Source organism: Ziziphus jujuba, chromosome 4 (genome assembly GCF_031755915.1).
Source record: "Ziziphus jujuba cultivar Dongzao chromosome 4, ASM3175591v1".
Taxonomy (NCBI): domain Eukaryota; kingdom Viridiplantae; phylum Streptophyta; class Magnoliopsida; order Rosales; family Rhamnaceae; genus Ziziphus; species Ziziphus jujuba.
In genome coordinates this window covers 8,107,008-8,129,159 of record NC_083382.1, presented here as the reverse complement: position 1 = coordinate 8,129,159, position 22,152 = coordinate 8,107,008, and the positions used below count along the sequence as shown (strand labels likewise).

The window sequence follows — 22,152 nt, the reverse complement described above, 5'->3', positions numbered from 1 at the left end:
CAATGAATATAAATGATTTTTTTTCCTCGCTTCTGGTTGGTCCTCCACATATAAGAGATATTAGCTTATATAGTGCAGAGACCCAAGCAAAAGTATACACTATAGAGTTTATTATCAATATTTATTTACTTTTTAACGAATCCTGCCTTTTGTAAACAATTTTTCAAAATATTTTAAAATGAAAAGAATCTATTGATTATATTATTTGAAATAATTGCCCAACAAAAATTTTGGTCATAGTATGAAACGATGTTATAAACTATTTCTTGACATATATACGAATAATTTTATTGTTATAATTGGTTCATGTAAATATTTTTTAAAAATTTAATTTGCATTTAGAATTAAATGATCTTCAAAAGAGATTCGTTAGTCGAAAAGACAGTATGTCTATTTATAATATCTAGGATGAAATTAACTCATTAATTAAGCACAAGATTGTCTCCTAATTATTCATCAACAAAAAGGCTGACTCCTAGTTGGCATTAACTAATCGTCATTTGGAGTATGCATATAACAATATATATATATATATATATATATATATGACATTTTAAAACTTTTTACTATTTATCATCGTTAACGATTTTTGTCAATTAAATATATATCAATATGGCAAGTATTAATTGATTCTATTTACTTTTTTTTCCTTTTTTTTAAACTAAAAAGACCCATGTAAATTAACTCATAGGCTGATTATTAATTTATGGTAATTCTGCATTAATCATATTTATAAATCAAAATTTTAATCATTAATAAATTGTCATTCTTTTATTTAGATTTTACCTTCCATAATAATAAGATATTATTAATTTATATTTAATAATATATAATCATATCATTTGATTTTGAATTTTAATGAAGTTTTTTATCCTTATCATGTTATTGTTTAAATTTATATGTTATTCATCAACAAAAGCCTTTAATTTGTAAAATTAAAAAGCCATACTATATATTAATTTATATTTCATCCCAAATATATATATATATATATATATATATATATATATATATATATATTAATTTAATATACAAACTAACCACATGGGCGGACAAATGTAAGAAAAGACGTACCGCTTTAATTTGACACATGTGATCTCATTGGCATGAAACTTGCCCGTCCTCTTCTCCTTCCAATGTGTGTATAAATAGGACTAAACAAGTAGAGACATTACACGGTTGAAAAGGTGGTAAAAAACCAAACCAAAAAAAAAAAAAAAAAAAAAAAGGGGAAGAATTATATAGAAATGGATAACGGGATATCGATGGTGGAGGCTCCGGCACCGAAAGTAGGGGTGGCGGTCTTCTTGCTAAGAGGGAAAACTGTGTTGTTGGGCCGACGACGCTCCACCGGCGTTGGTGACACCAAATTTTCACTCCCTAGTGGCCACCTTGAGTTTGGTTTGTCTCCTCTTTCATACCCTCCAAATTCATTCTCATTAATATGTATATAATATAAATGGATCACATTTACAAGTTCCTAATTTTGGTAACTATTTGGTAAAAAACTTGTATCGAATTTCCAAATTTTGTTTGTGTGATTTCAAGGGAGAGCTTTGAGGAGTGTGCAGCAAGAGAGCTAAAGGAAGAGACCGGTTTGGACATTGAGAAGATAGAGTTTCTCACAGTCACAAACAACCTTTTCCTAAATGAAGTGAAGCCTTCTCATTATGTAGCCATCTTTCTACGTGCATACTCGAGAGATTCTCTTCAAGAGCCTGAAAATCTTGAGCCTACGAAATGTGATGGTTGGGATTGGTATGAACGGGACAACCTCCCAAAGCCACTCTTTTTGCCTGTGCAGAAAATGGTGAAGGATGGTCTTAATCCCTTTCCAATTATTGATTAGAATTCATCACCAAAATATATCTTGCGCTTCTACTACTACCATTAGTATAAATGTGTTGTTTTTGGCATTCCTAAAATGTTGGACTGCAAGGAATTATTGGACTCTATTATATTGGGTTTAATTCTATAAAAATGTAAAATAGACTGATCCAATTCAATGTAATTCAACATTCCAAAACTATTTACTAGTTTTTGAATTTGTTTGTTACTAGTTATGGTTATAGCATAAAATTTTTTATCATTTTTTGTTGTAATAATTTTTTTCCTATGTAAGTTTGGGATCTCGATATTGACTTGTCCCTTGAATTATATTTAATTCCTTGGATAAAATGAATTACTAATTTAGTAATCTATATTTTATGTTTACGTAAATAGCCATACCCCAACCATATTAAATATTAATTTTAGGTATAACTGATTTTCCTAAAAAATGTTTTTGCATCAGTAATGCTACAAATATTTTCAAATTGTTTACTAAAACTATTTATCAAATGACATTACATAGTAAGTTGTTACTACATAATTGATTGACATATTATAATCTAAAAAATTAAATATTACTATATCATTCATCATGTTATTTAATAAACAATTTAATGATCACTTTAGTATCATTGTTTTGTAATTAGGCCAATTGCACATGTTGCAAATAATATTAACATTTTTATTATTGTTATTATTTGTAAGAGACAATCTTTGTACTTCACATAAATCTTCTAACACTAGGATTGGCATTTTCTAACCCATTTTTTCTTTCCTTTCCGTATCCACCAATGACATTACAAGCTAATAGTTTCATTTTGAATTTTCATATAATTTGCAGAAAGTGATTTTATCTGCATGGACTCGTTTTTCGGCCTTGCATGCCCTGTAATGTTTGATAGCCTTCTATTTTTGTTTTCATGCACATAATTAAGAAAACAACTAGTTTCTTTTATTATTACGTATAATTTGGAAATTAAAGGATATTCCTGATTTATGAGAACCCCAACTAAAAATTTTGTCTATCCACAAATAAAAAAATTGTGTTATGGCCAAATTTCGTGGAGCATGTTTGTCGCTCAAAGTCAAAGTAAGTTTTAAATAAAAGTAAAACAAGTTAACTTCATTTTCATGAAGTTCCTTTTCTAGTTTATAAGTCGTTACATAGAATTTTCCACTTACATGGAAAATCAACATATCCACTATTTTTGAAAGTCCAAGCCCTACGTTTCCATATTTACTCAACCGGTCATATCCTTAATTAAGGTCCTCTATGCTCTAATTCAGAACTTTCTTATCTTAATTGATGTCGCTTCTACTAAAAGATATTGACTAGTAAATCGACTTTTTTTTTTTCCCATCAAATTAAGTAGACAGTTGATGTGCCATTGGTACTTGAATTGGAGTTACACTGTTCTAAAGTGTTTAGAACTTCAGTTGAGGACAATATATAAATAGACTATTCAATCAATTAAGGGTCACCCCGTGGAAGTAGTCAAGTGAAAAAAATCATTATTGTTTTATTCATTGACCCGAGTTCAAAATACAAAATTAATTAATTTCTAATAGGAAATCTAGCTTGACGATTTCATATACTTAAATATCGTACATGACAATAATTGAGTAATCTAAAATGTTAAAGTAATTAAGAAGTTTAACGTTAAAAATAGTAATTTATTTTTAATAGGTTATGGAATAAATTTTATTGAGCTAAGCAACCAAAAATAGAAAAAAATAAAAAATATTATATTATCTAAAATTGTCTAATATTAAAAGAATTGGTAAAAAATTAATATTTTTTGGTAAGAATAAAAGTTTAATATTTTTTTGTGAATAATAAAAGTTTAATATTGAGAAAAATAATAATAACATCAGAATGATTTTTTATTTTTTTTTGGTTATGTATTATTTCCAACTGAAAAGGCAAATGACTTTTTTACCAAAAGAACAAAAATAAAAAACAAAGCAAAAGGGCAAAAATGAAAAGGACAAAAGCAGACAACGGTTGTCATAAATAAAATAGGATACCTACCGGACACACGTCCCCCTGTCCTCCCAAGGCACTCCCAAACGAGACTGTGTATGCCGCTAAAAATTGTAGGGCCCAGCATAATAATGGTGCGCTTGTTTTTGCTCGTTTTGAAAACAAATACAGCAATATTTACCAAAGGATTATTGCGTGGCACCAAAAGCATTTTTTTTTTTAATCATTTATAATAATTTTATTTATTTATAGTATTTTGAATTTATGATCTTTTAGTTATAATAGATGAGAATAATTTATTAGCTAATTCAAACTTATTTGATGCACCATACTCAGGTTGAGTGTGCTATTAAGCTACACTGAAATGCCAGGAAAAAAAAAAAACTCTTAAGTAGCTTTAAAATTATTAGCCAATTATGGCAAAGAAAAAGAAAATGAAATAGATAGGATAAAAAGAACAGAATGGAACAAAGGGGGATGAGGGAAATGGATGGTGGATATGCAGCAGAAATATAGGTTGGGAACTTGGGCCGAATACAGCTCTATTTTCGCTTAATTGTCCCTTCTTCTGGCCCTTTTCATTTGAAACGGGAAAATAGGAAATTTAGAAACACGACCGTTGGAAAATCAATTCATTTCCTCATCCATTTTCCTTTACTTTGAATACTTATTTTAACCATCCAAATAAAGAATCAAATCCTCTAGTTAATTTCCTTTCCTTTCCTTTCCTTCCTATATTCCATATGAGTATTCCAAACGTCTTGTAATTTTCTGGTTTTGTCTAAGTAGAATATACTACATATACACATAAACGCCAATCCAAGTTAATCGATCAGGAGGAGACAGAGAAAGCCAACAAAGAAAATAAGTGGCCGGGATCAGAAGGCTGGTACTGGTGCTTGTTCAAGTGATTGGATTGTCATGGCTGATCATTAATATTGTTACAGTATCACCAGTAGTAGCGGTAAGCATAGGCAAGCCTGGTTGTGAAACGGAATGCGGAAACGTAAGAATCCCATTTCCTTTCAGAATTGGATCCACAGATTGTTATGTTGATGAATGGTTCGAAATAGTCTGCAACCCCTCTACCTTCCCTCACACACCTTACCTTAAGCGCACCAATCTCCCAAGTCCACAAAATTTCTTTGGAAGACTACTAGGGCTTGTCATAAGACGTTTTGAGTAATTAATACAAATATTAGGGATGAAATAAACACCATTTCGTTACATAAATATTGTATCCAGTAATTATTATTATTTCTTATTTTATTAAGAATCAAGTAGAAATCTTGTATGCATCATATATATTTTTTAGTGAATCGAAATCACTATTATTAGGAAATAAGTTTATTATGTATATATTAGTTATGTCAATATTTCCCCTTATAGGCCATTTGGCGTGATTTGAACTTGTGTTGAAGACTTTGGAGCTTTGTTACCATATTAAGTTATCATGGTTTTCAAAAGCTTAATCTGTTAGTAATAAGTAGGTTGAATATTATACCTGTTAAGTTTTTTTAACAGAGATCATAACATTTACTTTCAAGATACAAGCAGTTAAGAGGATAGTAAAAAATTAACCACATGGTTGAATATTCTTTTGAAATTCCAGGAGTTTTTAGCCATATACTTTCTCGCTATGAAGAATCATATGATAAAAACTAACGTATACAGATAGTATGAAAAAAATATATATATAATATAATATCTACAAACTAAAATTACGAATTGACTTGCCAACAGATTCAGGTAAAAAAATCCAGTAACTTTCTGGAATTGCACAGTCAAAGAAGCCCACGAATCTCTAAACTTGACAAGAAGCCCCTTTTCCTTTTCGATGAGGGACAACATATTCATCGCTGTCCGTTGCAATGTTCGAGCCTTAATGTCTTCATCAAACTTAGATGGCAGTGAGATTTCAGCAGGCTGCAAGTCCAAGTGCTTAACAAATCACTATAACAGGAACTGCAATGGAGTGAACTGCTGCCAAACTACCATTCTTCCTCATGAACAGATTCATGAAGAAGTTGAACATGTAAGGACCGAAATAACAGAGCCTTGGGATGTTTCCACATCAACTGCTTCACACACGAACACTGGTAATAACATTGCTTCATCAATAGATGCGTTACCAGTATTAGTTTCCAATTAATGGTTATTAGAAATATTATATATTTGTACTTTTAAATGCCTTCGTTATTGGAAAACAAACTGAATTGTTTATCCAATTTTGGCAACCTTTCATTTTATTTCTCTTTCTATTAACTTTTCTTTCTCTTTTCCTTTGGTTTTTTTTTTTTTTTTTTTTTTTTAAAGTAATAGAATATGCACAGGGTCACAGCAAGGTCCTATGACATCTTGCAAAGATAGAAAAACTGCATGTAAAGCTAGAAGAAAAAGAATAAAAACGTTGACTTGGATAACAGAAGTTGGTCTGACTGAATGCTGACAAGGTAAGCATTGAATTTGAAAGAATTTCGACAAGGGATTTTACGACTCTGTTTTCAGCCTTGCATCCTCTGTTATATTACTGTTTCCATCCTCATATCTACAAAAACAGCTAGAAAAACAAGTCAACTACATGAGGAGTTTCCTACTTACAGGGGAAATTAATATATTCACTGTATTAGAAAATCTATGCCCATTAATGGCCGACAGATCGACTTGATTTCATTTTATCTCAATTGGTTATGTCATTAATATTTTTTTGTTGATGCTAGAAAATTGCTTGTAGTGAAGCTTCTTGTCACTGCTTGATCATTAAATAGTTATATGAGTTTCTAGGTATTAATGAAGGAGACACACTTTCCCAGTCGATTCGTGATGGCCAGAATGAAATTTTCCGCTTAGGAAACAGTGTATCCACTCTTTTTAAAAGTCTAGGTCCTTACATTTCATTTTTCCACAATTGGCCATATCATTAAAGTCCACTACACCTAACTTAGAATTTTCTTATCTAAAATTAATGTAGCTGTTACAAAAAGGCATTGACAATCTAACATAGAATTTTCTTATCTAAATTGACGTAGCTGTTACAAAAAGGCATTGACCAGTAAGAGCATCCAAGGGGCTCTTTTATCTTATGCATACTTTTTATTTTGTAATTTAATTTTTTAAAGTATAAAATTAGTTTAGTTCTTCATACTTAGAGAGTCAAATTCTTTATGTATATTTAATATTATATTAATATAATTTAATGCTAATTAAATTTTGAAAACACTATCTTTTTTAGTTATCAATCTATTATTTTTAGAATAAAAAAATAGAAGAAAATAATAAAATAATTAAGAGAGAATCATAATAAAAAATGAGGCAAATAAATATAGTAATAAATGATTATTGAAAAATTAAAAATTAAAAATATAATATAAAGAGTATTGTTAGATAATTTTTTCCCTAATACTATGCCAAAATTGATATCTAGTGACACTCATTTAACGACGCTACGAAACAAACACATTTGAAAAAACAAAATCGTGACTCCAAGGTTAACGCGTAAGTAAAAATTCAATAAATATATGACGTATTCCAAAACTGTTGATGTCAAACGGTCGCTAAAAACAACAACACTCGACACATCCGTTAAGAGTCACTAAATATGCGGCTGAACAGAGTCACCTTTAATACTGTACATATATTTTATCTGAATTGTATTGTCTAAATGCTAAACTTATGAAAAATGATTAATCATCCACTTATCGATGTTTACATAATAACAAAATTTAATTATACGAGGTTTGTTGCTCAATTATATAATTTTTCATGTACAGTTTATTCTTGTAAATCTCTTAAATAGTATTCTTTTTTTTCTTTTTTTTTTTTAAGATATTGGTAACAGACGACGCACAAAAATCATTCCGAGTCGCATGTTTCCTTTTTATTTTTATTTTTTTAAATCAACCTGTTTTTCTTTAAAACTTCAAATAACCAGTGAAAATATTTAAGCAACATAACTGAACTGTTTTTTTTTTTAAAAAAAAAAGGTAACAGGCAACACATAGTCTTCTTTATGCGTCGCATGTTCTCTCTTTTTTTTCTTTTTTTGTTCTTTTAATCAATTTAATATTATTTCAACTTCAAATAATCAGTGAAAATATTAGAACAATATAACTAAGCTCTTTTTTTTTTTGTTTTTTTTATTTTTAAGATATTGGTAACAGGCAATGCACAGGCTTCATTATGCGTCACCCATTTTTTTTTTTTCTTTTAATCAATCTACTTTTATTTCAACTTTAAATAACCAGTAAAAATATTTAAGCAACATAATTGTGCTTTTTTTTTTTTTAAATTTAGGTAACATGCGATCCACAGTCTTCTTTATGCATCACCTGTTCTTTTTTTTTTTTAATTCGTTTAATCAATCTAATTTTATTTTAACTACAAATAACCAATGAAAATATTAAAGTAACATAACGGAGCTATTTTTTTTTTTTAAGATTTTGGTAACAGGTGATGCATATTGTGCATCTCCAGTTAGTAATAGGTGACGCACATTCTTCGTCGCCAGTTACCATTAATAGGCAACGCACATTGTGCGTCTCCAGTTAGTAATAGTGCGTCGCCAGTTACCAATATCTTTAAAAAAAATAAAATAAAATAAAAAAACCAGCTTAGTTATGCTGCTCTAATATTTTTACTGGTTATTTGTAGTTGAAATAAAATTAGATTCATAAAAAAAAACCAAAAAAAAAAAAAAGAATAGGCGACGCACAATCTTTATTATGCTTCGGCTATTACCAAAATCTTAAAAAAAAAAAAATAAGCTCAATTATATTTCTCTAATATTTTCACTAGCTATTTGTTGAAATAAAATTAGATTGACTAAAAGAACCAAAAAAAAAAAAAAAAAGGAGAACAGGTGATGCACAATTTCATTGTGCATCGCCTGTTACCAAAATCTATTTAAAAAAAAAAAAAAACCAGCTCAGTTATGTTGCTCTAATATTTTCACTAGTTATTTGTAGTTGAAATAAAATTAGATTGATTAAAAGAAAAAAAAAAAAAAAAAAAAAAAGAGAACAAGCGACACATAAAGAAGACTGTGCGTCGCCTGTTACCTATATTGAAAAAAAAAATCAGCTCAGTTATATTACTTAAATATTTTTACTGGTTATTTGAAGTTGAAATAAAATTAAATTGATTAAAAAAACAAAAAAAAAGAAAGAGAATAGGCGATGCATAATGACGCTTATGCATCGCCTATTACCAATATCTTTAAAAAAAATAAATAAATAAAAATCTAGCTTAGTTATGTTACGTTAATATTTTCATTGGTTATTTTTAGTTGATATAAAATAAGATTGATTAAAAGAACAAAAAAAAAAAAAAAAAAAAGAAACAGGCAACGTATAATCAATCTTGTGCGTCTCCTGTTACAAATATCCTAAATATTGGTAACAAAAAAAGCCAGCTCAATTATGTTGCTTAAATATTTTCACTGGTTATTTGAAGTTGAAATAAAATTAGATTGATTTGAAAAAAAAAAAAAAAAAAAGGTAGTAGGCGACTCATAATGATATCTGTGCATCACCTGTTACCAATATCTTTAAAAAAAAAAAAAAAAAAAACAGCTCTATTATGTTGCTTAAATATTTTCACTATTTATTTGAAGTTGACAGAAAATCAAATTAATTAAAACAAAAATATATATATAAGAGAACATGCAACATGTAATGAAAAGCCTGCGTCGCTTGTTCTTTTTATCTAAAAAAAAAAAAAAAAAATCGGCTCAGGTATATTGCTTACATATTTTCACTGGTTATTTGAATTTTAAAAAAAACTAGATTAATTTTAAAAATAAGAAATAAAAGGCAATGGGCGACGCGTAATGAGGCGTCTGCGTTGCCTGTTCATATGAGCCCAAAAAAAAAAAAAAAAAGAGAAAAAATACCAGCTAAGTTATGTTGCTTAAATATTTTCATTAGTTATTTGAAGTTGTAAGAAAAATCAAATTCATTAAAAAAAAAAAAAGATATAGGTGACTCGGAATGAAACTGATGCATCGCATGTTCCCTTTAGAATGGGTTGCCTTAAATATCTGGAGACCCATGTATCATTTAATGCATCGCTTGTTATGTCAAAATAAAACAAAAATATTTAATCTATTATAAATTTTAAATTCAAATAAACTATCATTGATACCCAAAAACCTGAAAGTTCATCTCATTGAACATACTTACGTCAAGCAATTGGACTATAAGTCCTTGTTGCATTAGATCAATTTATAATTGGTATACCCTATCTCAAATTAGGTTGTGAGAGATGTGTTTTTGTGTTTCATATATACACATATATATGAATAATTGAAAAGAGCATTGATAAAACTGTTTTATGTTTTTAGATCAATGGAATTGATGTTCATTGGAATGCTACGTGAAAATATTTGTAGATGAAATTTCAAAAAACTAATCAAATCTTAAAAATAAATTTTAAATACTAGGGTATAAGGCGTCTTTTTTAATTGCAACTGCATCGTCTGTTCTTAAAATTTTAGAGACGGAACATGAACATTTATGAGAGTTGCATATTTTAAAAGCAAATGCAAATTTTAAACTCAAATAAAGTACAAAATCCCATTTAAAGGGTGAAAAAACATAAATAAAAGAACATGCGACGCTATCTGAAGATAACGTGTCGAAAAAAAAATTTTAAGAATTAAAAAAAAAAAAAGCCAACTCTAACAATGTTATTGCATCGCCTGATTCGTTGTCACGTCTAACCTTTAGTGACACAGTTTATTTAAATGGGTCGCCTGTTTTACCATTTTCTGAAAATTTTTTGCGCGTATTAAAATTTTACGCTGGCGTTTGAATACCATTTCTTTTCCAAAAATAGATGTTAGTAGATTACCTAATAGATGTTAGAATTGGAAGCAATCTCAGAGATACTTGTAGAGTGGGATATTTCGAGTTTAAGTTTCCATTTGTCTGCACTGCTGTCTGGAAGCTGGATTTCTCTATGTTGGCCTCGTGGTTAGCTTGGCTTCTTCTTTCTTCGTCTCCATAGTTTCGGTGAGTTTCTTTTTTTTTTTATGATTGGTGGTGACATGTGGCTGGTTGGGTTATTTTTTATTTATTTATTTTTTCATTATAACTGAAGGTTAGGCTTGCTGGGTTTTCTTAATCTTACTTTTGTCAATAATTTGTTTGTGATATTGTTTGACATTGTTCTGCTTAGATTAGTAGGGAAATAGATAAATCGTGGATAACAAAAGATAGAACCTCAAGCGATTTTGCTAACGAAGTAAATGAGTTTGTGAAATTTAGCATGGAGAATGCCAATGATTGTAATGTCATACGGTGTCCTTGCATGCAATGTGGGAATATGAAAATCTATACTATTAGGGATATTAAAGGCCATATATATTGGAATGGGTTTGATGTCAACTATCGGTGATGGATTTGGCATGGTGAGTCATGTGCTGACAGTATGTTCATGAGATGGGGTTTACATGTGTTGAATTTAATAAAAATGGATATAAATCTGACCCATTCATCATGGCTTCACAAGTTCAACAAATAGTTTATGTTGAAGATCAACTTGATTCGAGATGGTTTATTGTTTTAACTCCACCACGATTTTGTAATTTTGTTGAAGAAGAATTGGTTGAAGAAGATGTTCTTGGCGATACTACGATGGCTCACAATCCATTTGCCATACAATTGCCAAGCGTTGATGAAAATGATAATAAAGATGAATGTGAGAGTGGCTATATTCGTAATGACTGTAAAGGGATATAGATAAACAATATCTTCTAAATAAATTGGTACGTATATTTATTAACTTATGTTTTAAGTAATATTTATGACATTTATTATCATTCATTAAATTATTTTTTTGATCCACTTGATTATGTATTTTTCACTTTTAATTAGGAGAAATGTGCCTCGCCAAATTTTAAGAAGGTAATATTCTACTAAATTAGAAAATTAATAATGATTAATATTTTATTTATTTTGCATAAGTGTTAATAATTTTTTTAATTTTTCCATATATAGTATGAGGGTGTAATATCGTCAACAAGAGGACGTCAACTTCCATCTTAATGAGTATGCATTCATGGAAGTTTAATTAATATTATATTTGTTATGGAAAAATATAATAGTTTACAAATTATGTAAAAATATGTCAATGAGATAATATTTAATTTATTTGATAATTAATTTGTTATGAAAAAATATTTATTTTAAATTTTTGTATTCTAATTATTTTGTATGTAGCTAATTTTAGTTTTTTTGTATTTTAATTATTTTTATATTTTTACTATTTTAATCACTTTTCACAAAAATTTTTTTAAAAAAAGGGCAACGCATTAATACATAACAAAGTCGCCTAACATATTTGATGACTTTTAATTTGCTATTTTTAGCGACTCATATATTTAGTGATACTTTAAAAAAAGTCGCTCTAAATAATGCGTCGCTATAAGTGAATTGTTAACATGCGTCACTAAAAGTCAATATGCGTCGCTAAAAACTCAAGGATAGGCGACTCTCCTGGTGTGTCACTAAAAATCTATCCGAGTCACTAAAAACTCAAAAACAGATGACTCTTATGATGCTTTGCTAAAAACGCAAAAATAGACTACTCTTATGGTGTGTCGTTAAAAATCTATCTGAGATGCTAAAAACTCAAAGATAGGTGAGTCTTATGATACGTCGCTAAAAATCAATCTGAATCGCTAAAAACTCAAAGATAAGCGACTCTCATAATGCGTCGTTTATTGTTTTATGGCTTTAGCGACATGCGTTAAGCGACTCCGTGCGATACGTCATTTTTTATTTTGTACGACGTAATTATTGCATCATTTATCAATACGATTCTAGTAGTGTAAATAACCCTCTAAAATGCCATTAAACGAAAAATATACATGTTTTAGTAAAACTTAAATCTTATGGAAATATATAGCTGGATGGACCTTAATACCTTTAGTATATGCTTTTTAAAAGAAAAAGAAAAAACTGAAGAAGACAAAACAAATCTAAATGCAAAATGAGAAAAGAAAACCACCTGTAGAGGTTGATAAAATGCAAAGAGCAGAAAAATTAGATAGAATGACAGAAGATATAGATGAAAATACATGCAAAGATCTCCATTTTTTATGAAAATCGAAAAAAAATCTAGATAGAATGAGGGAAGATATAAAAGGAACTGCAAGTAGAGTTCTTCATTTTTTTATGAAAATCGAAAAAAAAAAAAAGAAAAATAAAAAAGAAGAAGAAGAAGAAAGATCTCCATTAATGCTACAAATTGAAAAAAAAAAATCCTCAAGTTTTCTCCAGATTTACTTCTTCAATGTTCATTTTTCATAAAGAAAATAAATATATAAATACTTATTATAAATGTCAAGGTTATCTTATGCATTCTTTTATTTTGTGACAAGAAATTTATCATTTCCCAGGTCTCTGACAAATTCGATTGCGGTTATTGATGAATGCAGCCAAGATAGCAATTATCGCGTTCATTTTTCTTAAGAGGAAAATAAAAAAGGTTGAGTTTTTAATAAAGAGGTATTAAGCATATCATAAATACAATTCATTTATTTAAGTGAGAGTCAATTAATATAAAAAATGAAAGTAAATTAGTGAAATACATAGCTTAAAAGTCAGAGTACAAAAACAGCATCATTAAAAAGAAAAACAATGTAAAAAGAAAATAAGCAAATGGTTACTGAGTTAACCATTATTGAATGAAAAATGCTTTATGTTATTATATATAACTATCATAAATGAAATCCACATGTTTGCATGACATTTGAATTCGCTATTCATTTACTTTTTCACATTAAAATTTGAGTGTTATAAAGTTTTTGCAAAAACAAAAAATCAATATATAAAATTAAGTCAAATGTATCAAATTAATACTAATTGTTATGTTATCATCCAAAAAAATAATAATAAATCATCACCAATTGCAAAAATAGCAAAACTTTTGTTGTAACTAGTAAAAGAACAAATGCAGCATATATATATGGTCCTAGAAATGGGGACATAAAACCTCATTTTACGGACATAAGAGTTAAGGTCATGAACCTGGTATGGTTGCTGTTAAGGTTTTAAATATCTAAATTTTTCTTGAAATTTTTTTAAAATTTTTATTTTTTAAGGAGTCGAAAGAAAATTTGGGTTACAAATGAAAACGAATGGAATTTCGATAATATCTATTGAAATTTTTGAAAGTTTACTAAAATTTACAAAATTTGCCAAAATTCCCATGGAAATTTCCATCAAAATCTCCACATCAAATTCTTAACAATTTAATTTAAAAAATCCATAATATCCATTAGAATTTAAAAAATTTCTATGTAACATTTTGAAATTTCTAGCTATGAAAATTTTTAAATTTGTTTTATAAAAAATTCAAAAATATTATTGATGTTTAGTAAATTATTTTATCAAATTAACTTTAGTGATATTTTTGTTTTACCTTTTGGTTGTCTTTTAAGTATTTAATCATATAAATAAAATGGAGTGAATTGAATTCAATCACCTTGATAGGCTCTATTCATTGATAATATATATACATACTTACTATACATTTTGTATAAGATGAATTCATTAGAATTTTATAATTGTAAGTTAATAATTAATTACATAAAAAGGAAAAATAATAATATAAAATAATAACATGGAAGTACAACATTATGTAGAATTCGTATTGATAGCATTTAAATTAATAACATTAAGTAAATAAAAATAAAAAGATAATAAAATATATTATACTAAATATCAAGAACAATTATATTTAATACAAGATCTTTATGGTTGACATATTAATAATTACATGAAAAATTATTGAAGAGATACATCTTTTAATAATTATTTTTTCACATTTCATATCTTAAAATGAGAACAAGAAAGAGACCAATAATTTTTAGTTACCTAAAAATTATACGAGTATTGAGATGATATTTATAAAATATAATAATATAATTATAATGATTGTTTTATCTTAATTAAAAAAAATTATCAAATGTATATTTTTTTTTATATATTTTTATCAATAATAGTTTATTTATAATTATTATTACTTACTATAAATTTAATTGATAAAGAAAAATTTAATATATATTTAATATTTTTATAATATTTATATTTAATTTAATAATTGATTATTTAAATAAACTAATACTAAAATTTTAATAAAAATTTTTATTTTTTAAAATAAATTTTTATTATTTTTTATAATATATTTATATATATATATATATATATATATATATATATATATATTACCTTTGGACGGACATACCTACAAGTGACAATAAAATAATGTGTGAAATTTTTGTAGGGTGCAAATATCATCTTCCATAAAAACATTTAATATATGTCACTATTGTTAGTCTTAATAGTCAATATCTTTTTCGAGGGCAGTCCTATCCACAACGATGTAAAGTCTGATGACTTCAATTATTAATTTTTCTTATTTTGTCTAGTCTCTCCAGCCGGTGGAAATCATGAGATAAACGTGCATGGTAGTGCATTTAATTTATCGGATCTTTCCTATCCTATCCTTTCCTATCCTGGCTCATCAATGGATAATTGATACGTCATTTAAAGAATTGTTGCAAGCGTCACTCTTTATTTTCCATCTTGGTACGTTTCTTTTAGCGCTATTCACTTTTGCTTTGTCTGCCATGTGAGGCACCTTCGGTAGAAGTGAAAGAATATCCCAACAGAATCTAGAAAAGCAATGAGTTATTGTGATTGTCTTGCGTTAAAAAGTAGAGATGAGGATAAGTATTTGAGTATTGTGATTGTCTCGCCGTCAAAAAGTAGAGACGAGGAAAATGAAGGTCAATAAAGAAGAAAAAAAGGGCAGAGGGATCTGGATCATCTGGTAAAAGTATGATCGGAAAGTTTTCATTGAACCTATTTCACAGCTGATTCAATCTTTTACATCATACCAATTAGAATACAGAGTAAGCTGCACTTTGTTATATAAAATTTTAGAATTATGCGACAGTTATTAAATTCTAAAATTCTAAAATTATATAAGTTGCACTTTGTCATACGAAGTTTTAAGATTATGCAATAATTATCAAATTTTAAAATTATAAAATTGTTTTAAATTGATTCAATTTTTAAGAGTAGTATTAAAATTAATGGTACTGATCTCAATATAACATCAGCATTATTGTTGATGTCATAATGTTTGTTAGAAATAATTTTTTTAAAAGAATTTGAATAAATATATTTGTTATTTTTCCACTTTATATTTATGGTTTTGTATTTGAAAAATTACATTCATTGCTTTTTTATTTAAATTAAAATATCCATAATCATTATTAAATAGTTTTAAATCTAAAACTAGATCAAAAAATAAAAATTAACATAAAATTGAAATTTTTGATCTAATAAAACTAATTTTACCAGATTAAAAAGTAAAAATATTTTTTTATGTCCGAACCAAAAGAAAAGGGCCGAAATATGAAAATTAAAATTAGACCAAAAATTTTAAAAATAAAATAAACAATTTTTTTTGTCTAATTTTATCATAATTCATTTTTCGAGTTTTTTTTTTTTAATTTCATTTCTTATTTTCTATTTTATATTTCTTATTTTTTATTTGAAAAATCATATACATCCATTTTTATTTAAATTAAAATATCCACAATCAAAATTAAAAAATTTTAAATCTAAAATTAGATTAAAAATAAAAATTTAAATAAAATTATAATCTGTGATCTAGTAAAAATAATTTAATTAAACCAAAAGTAAAAATGGAAAAATAAGATAATTCCAATTTTTTTTAAAAAACTTTATTTTTTTAAAAAATTATTTTTTTAAAAATAAGGAGTAGAGGAGCAATATGGATTCTCCGACAAAAGGAAAATGACGAAATTTTATTTTGAGATGTTGATGATGTGATTGATTTTTTGTTTGTAATCATTCCAATGATTTTTTCTCTATTTTAATATTTCAAATCAGGTGTGAGTAGTGTGTGTGTATATATATATATATATATATAACACTGTTGATAATAGAAATCTTTTCAAAAGCTGCTTTCCAATAAAAAATCTTTTTAAAAGTAGTGGTATATATCAACCACTTATAATGTAAAGTTCTTCTTCGAAAAGAAAAAACATAAAGAGTTATGAAAACAGAATAACGATGATGAAGGAAACTATCGTCCCCTTCATCTTGTAGATTTGAGGTTGTTAGGTTTAAGTGTGGCAAGTCCATCTGTGCCACGTGGTGCATGCGACATTGCATAATTGCTGTGACAGAGAGAACTACGAGGCTATATATTTCTAGTCTCGACTCACACAGTGTTGTAAAGACCAGTTAGAAATATGTTGACCCAGATAGCTATCCCATTGGGAGACTCCTTTTCTTTCATGTATATATAAAAATTAAAAAAAAAAGAAAAAGAAAAAGAAAAAACCTTTGATAAAATTTGTATCTCACAAACTGTACAAAAGGATAGTTGAAAACAGTAAAATTCTAATTACTGTGAGTATCAATATATAGACATAAATCCAATCTGAAAGGAGGAATTATTTTTAGTTCTTCCGAGCTCCCTCTTATAATAAAGTCGTGGAGCCACAAACTAACTATACAAAGTAGGACCATACAAAGAACAGATGCAACATATATATATCTATATATATATATATATATATACACGGTCCTACCCAATGGGGACATAAAAACTCATTTTGGGGACACAAAAGTTAAACCATCAAACCATCCCTGGTTGGTAAGGCTGCTTTAGAAAAAATATATATAAAAAATAAAATAAAATTGCTTATATGTGGGTCCCACATGAATGTAAGGGGTAGTAAATTGTAATTTAAATCATTATTTTTAAATAATTTATTTTTAAAATTATAATATTAAAATAATAAAATTAAATTGATTATAGTCATTGATAAATAATAAATTCACATGAAAATGGGAAAAGACTTGTCGAAAAGGAAAACAAATGTTAAACAATTTGAAAGGGGACCATATGTCAAATTTTCTTTTCCAAGATTCCAAATTCCTTTGACTAATAATTGTCTTCAAACATTACTTGAGCAACTACTACGAAAATTCGATTCACGCATAGACTTATCAATTATTGAATAGGAATTGAATAATTTCTATAATTTTCTTGTTTGCTCACTTAATTAAACCAGTATATAATGATGATAAAATAGATAGGCCAAAGCAAGTTGATCAAGGAGGAGTCGAAAAGCCAAGAAAGAAAAAAGAATGGGGGCGAGAAGGCTGGTGGTGGTGCTCGTTCACCTGGTTGGATTTTCATGGCTGATCACTAAAAATGCACTACCATCATTTGCACTAACCATAGGCAAGCGTGGTTGTCAAACGGAATGTGGAAATGTAAGCATCCCATTTCCTTTTGGAATTGGATCCACAAATAATTGTTTTCTTGACGATTGGTTCGAAATAGTCTGCAACACTTCTACCTTCCCTCACACACCTTACCTTAAACGCCCCAATCTCCAAGTCCTCAATATTTCTTTGAAAGACTACCACAACATCTCGTCATGTAACGCTGTGAGTAATTAATTCAAATATTATTAGGGATGAAAGAAGCACCATTTCTTTACATAAATGTTGTCTCTTGCAATTATCATTATTTATTTTTATTGTATTAAGCACCATTTCATTTTCGCCGGTTCTCTAGCAGAAAGCATGTATGTCATTATTTTTTTTATTAAAAATTTATTTATATATATATATATATAATATATATAATCTTAGATTTTTGTAAAGTGGTGACCGTATTTTTAAATTTTTTAAAATTTCAAGAATTTTATATGAAGAAGCATATCTATAATAAAACTAATATTTATGCATATTAATTATGAAAAGAATTTTCACTAACTAAAACTACTAACGGACTTTTGCCAACAGATTCAGTTCAGAAACCCAATAACTTTTTGGAATTGCACAGACAAAGAAACCCGTGAATCACTGAACTTGAACGGAAGCCCCTTTGTCTTCTCGGCTAGTGAGAACATGTTCACCGCGGTGAGTTGCGCTGTACGAGCCTTAATGTCTTCATCATCCTTAGATGAATTTGAAATTTCGGCAGGCTGCAAGTCCAAGTGCTCAACAACGTTAACAGACCAACTGTTGGATAATTGCTCGGCCGGAGTGAATTGCTGCCAAACTACCATTCCTTCTTATGGGATCAAGACCTTCTCCACCACATTTCAACCCGAGACAGATAAAACATGCAAGTATGCCTTCGTAGTAGACCAAGAATGGTTCATTTCCAAGTTCAACAATACAACTTTTGATGCCCTTCGCGATATGGATTACGTTCCTGCAACTCTAGAATGGAGCTTAAACAGGTATTCAAAACACCAAATTTACGGAACAAATCTATCCGCTTTACAACTTACACAGTTGTTACGGAACAACTCAATCCGTTGCCTCGGAGATTCTTCCATTTCCTCAGTGAATCAGACAGCAGCACTGTCAGTGCAGGGTTGTTACTGCAAGGACGGCTTTGAAGGAAATCCGTATCTTTTGGATGGATGTCAAGGTAAAACCTCATCGATCAAAACTTCATCATTGATGGTGTTACTATATAAAATAAGGTTTCATTTTTATAAAGGAAAATTTCTCCTAGACTTTTTCAATTTTATCATAATTATAGTTAGATTTTATATTTTCTTAAAAATAATTATTTAAATTTCATCTAATAGTTTTTAACTATTAATTTTAACAATTAAAAACCATAATTATATTTTTTTACATAATTATTTAATCATCAAATATTGATTTTTTACAATTTTTTTTTTTTGTCTTTAATGATACAATTTAACTTTAAAAAACTAATAAATAGATTTATTCTGATAAATATAAAATACTAAAAAAAAAGTAATAATAATTTTTTAATAGCATAATATCCAAATATAATTAGAACAAAACTAAAAAAGTTTAAATGAAATTAACATTTTTTTCAATAATTATAAAATAATTATCATGTAATCATTTATTATTTATGTAAGTTTGATCCCTCGAATAAAAAAAAGACAAAAATAGATAAAATTTAAAACTTAAATTTCACTAAACAAGGGTTAAAACACGCACATGGGAATTGGATGTTGGCTATTACTTCCGTAGCTGATATATTTTATATGTCAGATATCAATGAATGTAAAATTTATCAATGAATGTCACGGAGGTGGAACTTGTGTGAACACCATTGGGTCGTATAAGTGCCGAAAGTCCAAGGTTAAACCTGGCCTTATAGGTATGTCTCCTTTTCTTTTAAATTTAAAATAATGTTTGTTTTTTGTTTTTTTTCCCTACAAAAATTCAAGACATGTTTATATATACTATAAGTAATCAAATGGGAACAATGCAACAGTAAAAATCACTGTTTAATATATGCTTTTTATTATTTTATTATAGAAAATTTATATGACGAATAAAATATTGAATAAAAATGAAAATAAAATATATGATTATTTAAATAAATTTTGATTTTCTATGAAAGCATGTTAGAACTTTAGGTTCTTTTATTGGCTAGCAGATTTGATGTTCAAGGAGAGATTAATAAGCAAAAAAGACCCCATTAGAAAAATAAGACAAGAAATTAATTAGATAAATAAGACAGTATTAATTAATAAATATCTCTCCCGAAGTGAGTGGTGATGGCAAAGAGTTGAGTAAGCAACATATATGCATCGATGCATAGTCAATTTTGATGTGCTTTTTATTGTACAAATAAATAAGAAAAGTTATACAGTAAAACTAGTATTTTCTCAACTATAAAATTCTCCACCTTCAATGTCAAAATACATATTCGTAGAAGATGCCCAACAAATGGAATTGGAAATTATAATTCTTGAGTTACAAATCAAAATTTAAATACAAGACCTGTAGCACAACTTCTGATGAAATCTAAAGGAAGTAGGCCAAGAATTATTGGTTACTTTTACCACGTCACTTATTTTCTATGCTGATCAGTGCCATCTAATTGTGATTTTTTTTTTTCCTTAAATTATTTTGATAAGAGAAAAACTAGCTCGACGATTGATTGCGTACTTGAGTTTTGTATAGGTTTCGGTAGTGGTCTTGGAGCATTGTTTCCACTTATTGGCTCGTGGTATTTATAAAATTTCATAAACGAAACAAAAGCCATTAAACGTAGAAAGCAGTTCTTCAAACGAAATGGTGGTCTATTGTTACAACAACAAATATCTTCAGAGGAAGTGAATTTCGAAGCAAAAACCAAGTTGTTCAATTCAAAAGACTTGCAGAAGGTCACTGAAAACTTCAACCTAGACCGAGTTCTAGGTCAGGGAGGCCAAGGTACTGTTTACAAAGGAATGTTGACAGATGGTAAAATTGTTGCTGTGAAGAAGTCTAAAATAGTTGATGAAGAGAAACTCACAGAATTCATTAATGACGTTAACATTCTTTCCCAGATTAACCATAGGAATGTGGTTAAACTACTTGGATGCTGTTTAGAGACCCAAGTTCCACATCTTGTTTATGAATTCATACCAAATGGTACACTTTCCGAGTATATTCATGATCAAAATGAGGAATTTCTTTTTACATGGGAAATGCGCTTACGAATTGCAACAGAAATTGCGGGAGCTCTTTCCTATTTACACTCTGCAACTCCCATTCCCATTTACCACCGAGACATCAAATCATCAAACATACTCTTAGATGAAAAGTTCAGAGCAAAACTAGCAGATTTTGGAACTTCAAAATCAGTAGCCATTGACCAAACACATGTTGCTACAATGGTAGATGGTACATTTGGCTATTTGGACCCTGAGTATTTCCAAACAAGCCAATATACGGATAAGAGTGATGTTTATAGCTTTGGTGTGGTGATTGTTGAGCTCTTGACAGGACAAAAACCGACTTGTTTAAAGAGGTCAAAAGAAGGACGAAGTCTAGCAACTTATTTCATCATGTGCATGGAGGAGAATCGCTTATTTGATATAATTGATCCTCAAATCCTCAAGGAGGGAAAAAATGAACAGATGTTGGAAGTTGCTAACCTCGCAAAAAGATGCTTGAATTTGAATGGAAGATACCGACCTATAATGAAAGAAGTGGCAACGGAGTTGGAGGCCATTCAGAAGTCAATCAAAACTGTTTCTGATCAACAGAATTTTGAAGAAGTTGAATCTGTGAGGACTGAAATAGCAGAGGCTTGGAACGTTTCCAACACAATTGGTTCAAACCCGTCTACATCCATTGATATTGCTTCATTGTTCGACTAATCGTCACTGTTGTCAAAATAAAATTACCTTTTTACTCTTCTTCGTTGTTCATTTTCATTCTCCGTTTAGAAAATGGATTTTTATTATTGTGACTTTTACTAGAGATATGTTTAACGAGTTGTTTTAG

At 28.4% G+C, this 22,152-nt stretch overlaps 3 protein-coding genes across 3 annotated transcripts; all 3 read left to right on the top strand.

The window, feature by feature from the left end:
- The first annotated feature begins 1,247 nt into the window (after window positions 1-1,247).
- On the top strand, window positions 1,248-1,912 carry LOC125422070 (geranyl diphosphate phosphohydrolase). The gene is made up of 2 exons (XM_060816127.1): window positions 1,248-1,405; window positions 1,549-1,912. Exons 1-2 carry the CDS (start codon window positions 1,248-1,250, stop codon window positions 1,847-1,849), a joined length of 459 nt encoding a protein of 152 aa, XP_060672110.1. The 3' UTR covers window positions 1,850-1,912.
- A 16,757-nt stretch (window positions 1,913-18,669) lies between these two features.
- Window positions 18,670-19,930, top strand: LOC132803516 (wall-associated receptor kinase-like 3; the record flags this gene model as incomplete). Its single annotated transcript, XM_060816713.1, has 2 exons — window positions 18,670-19,370; window positions 19,921-19,930. Coding segments are annotated over 2 exons (711 nt in total), but the record flags the coding sequence as incomplete, so codon positions are not given.
- A 343-nt stretch (window positions 19,931-20,273) lies between these two features.
- LOC132803366 (wall-associated receptor kinase-like 1) lies at window positions 20,274-22,152 on the top strand. Its single transcript, XM_060816126.1, has one exon. The coding sequence runs from the start codon at window positions 21,111-21,113 to the stop codon at window positions 22,023-22,025; it is 915 nt and encodes a 304-aa protein (XP_060672109.1). The 5' UTR covers window positions 20,274-21,110; the 3' UTR covers window positions 22,026-22,152.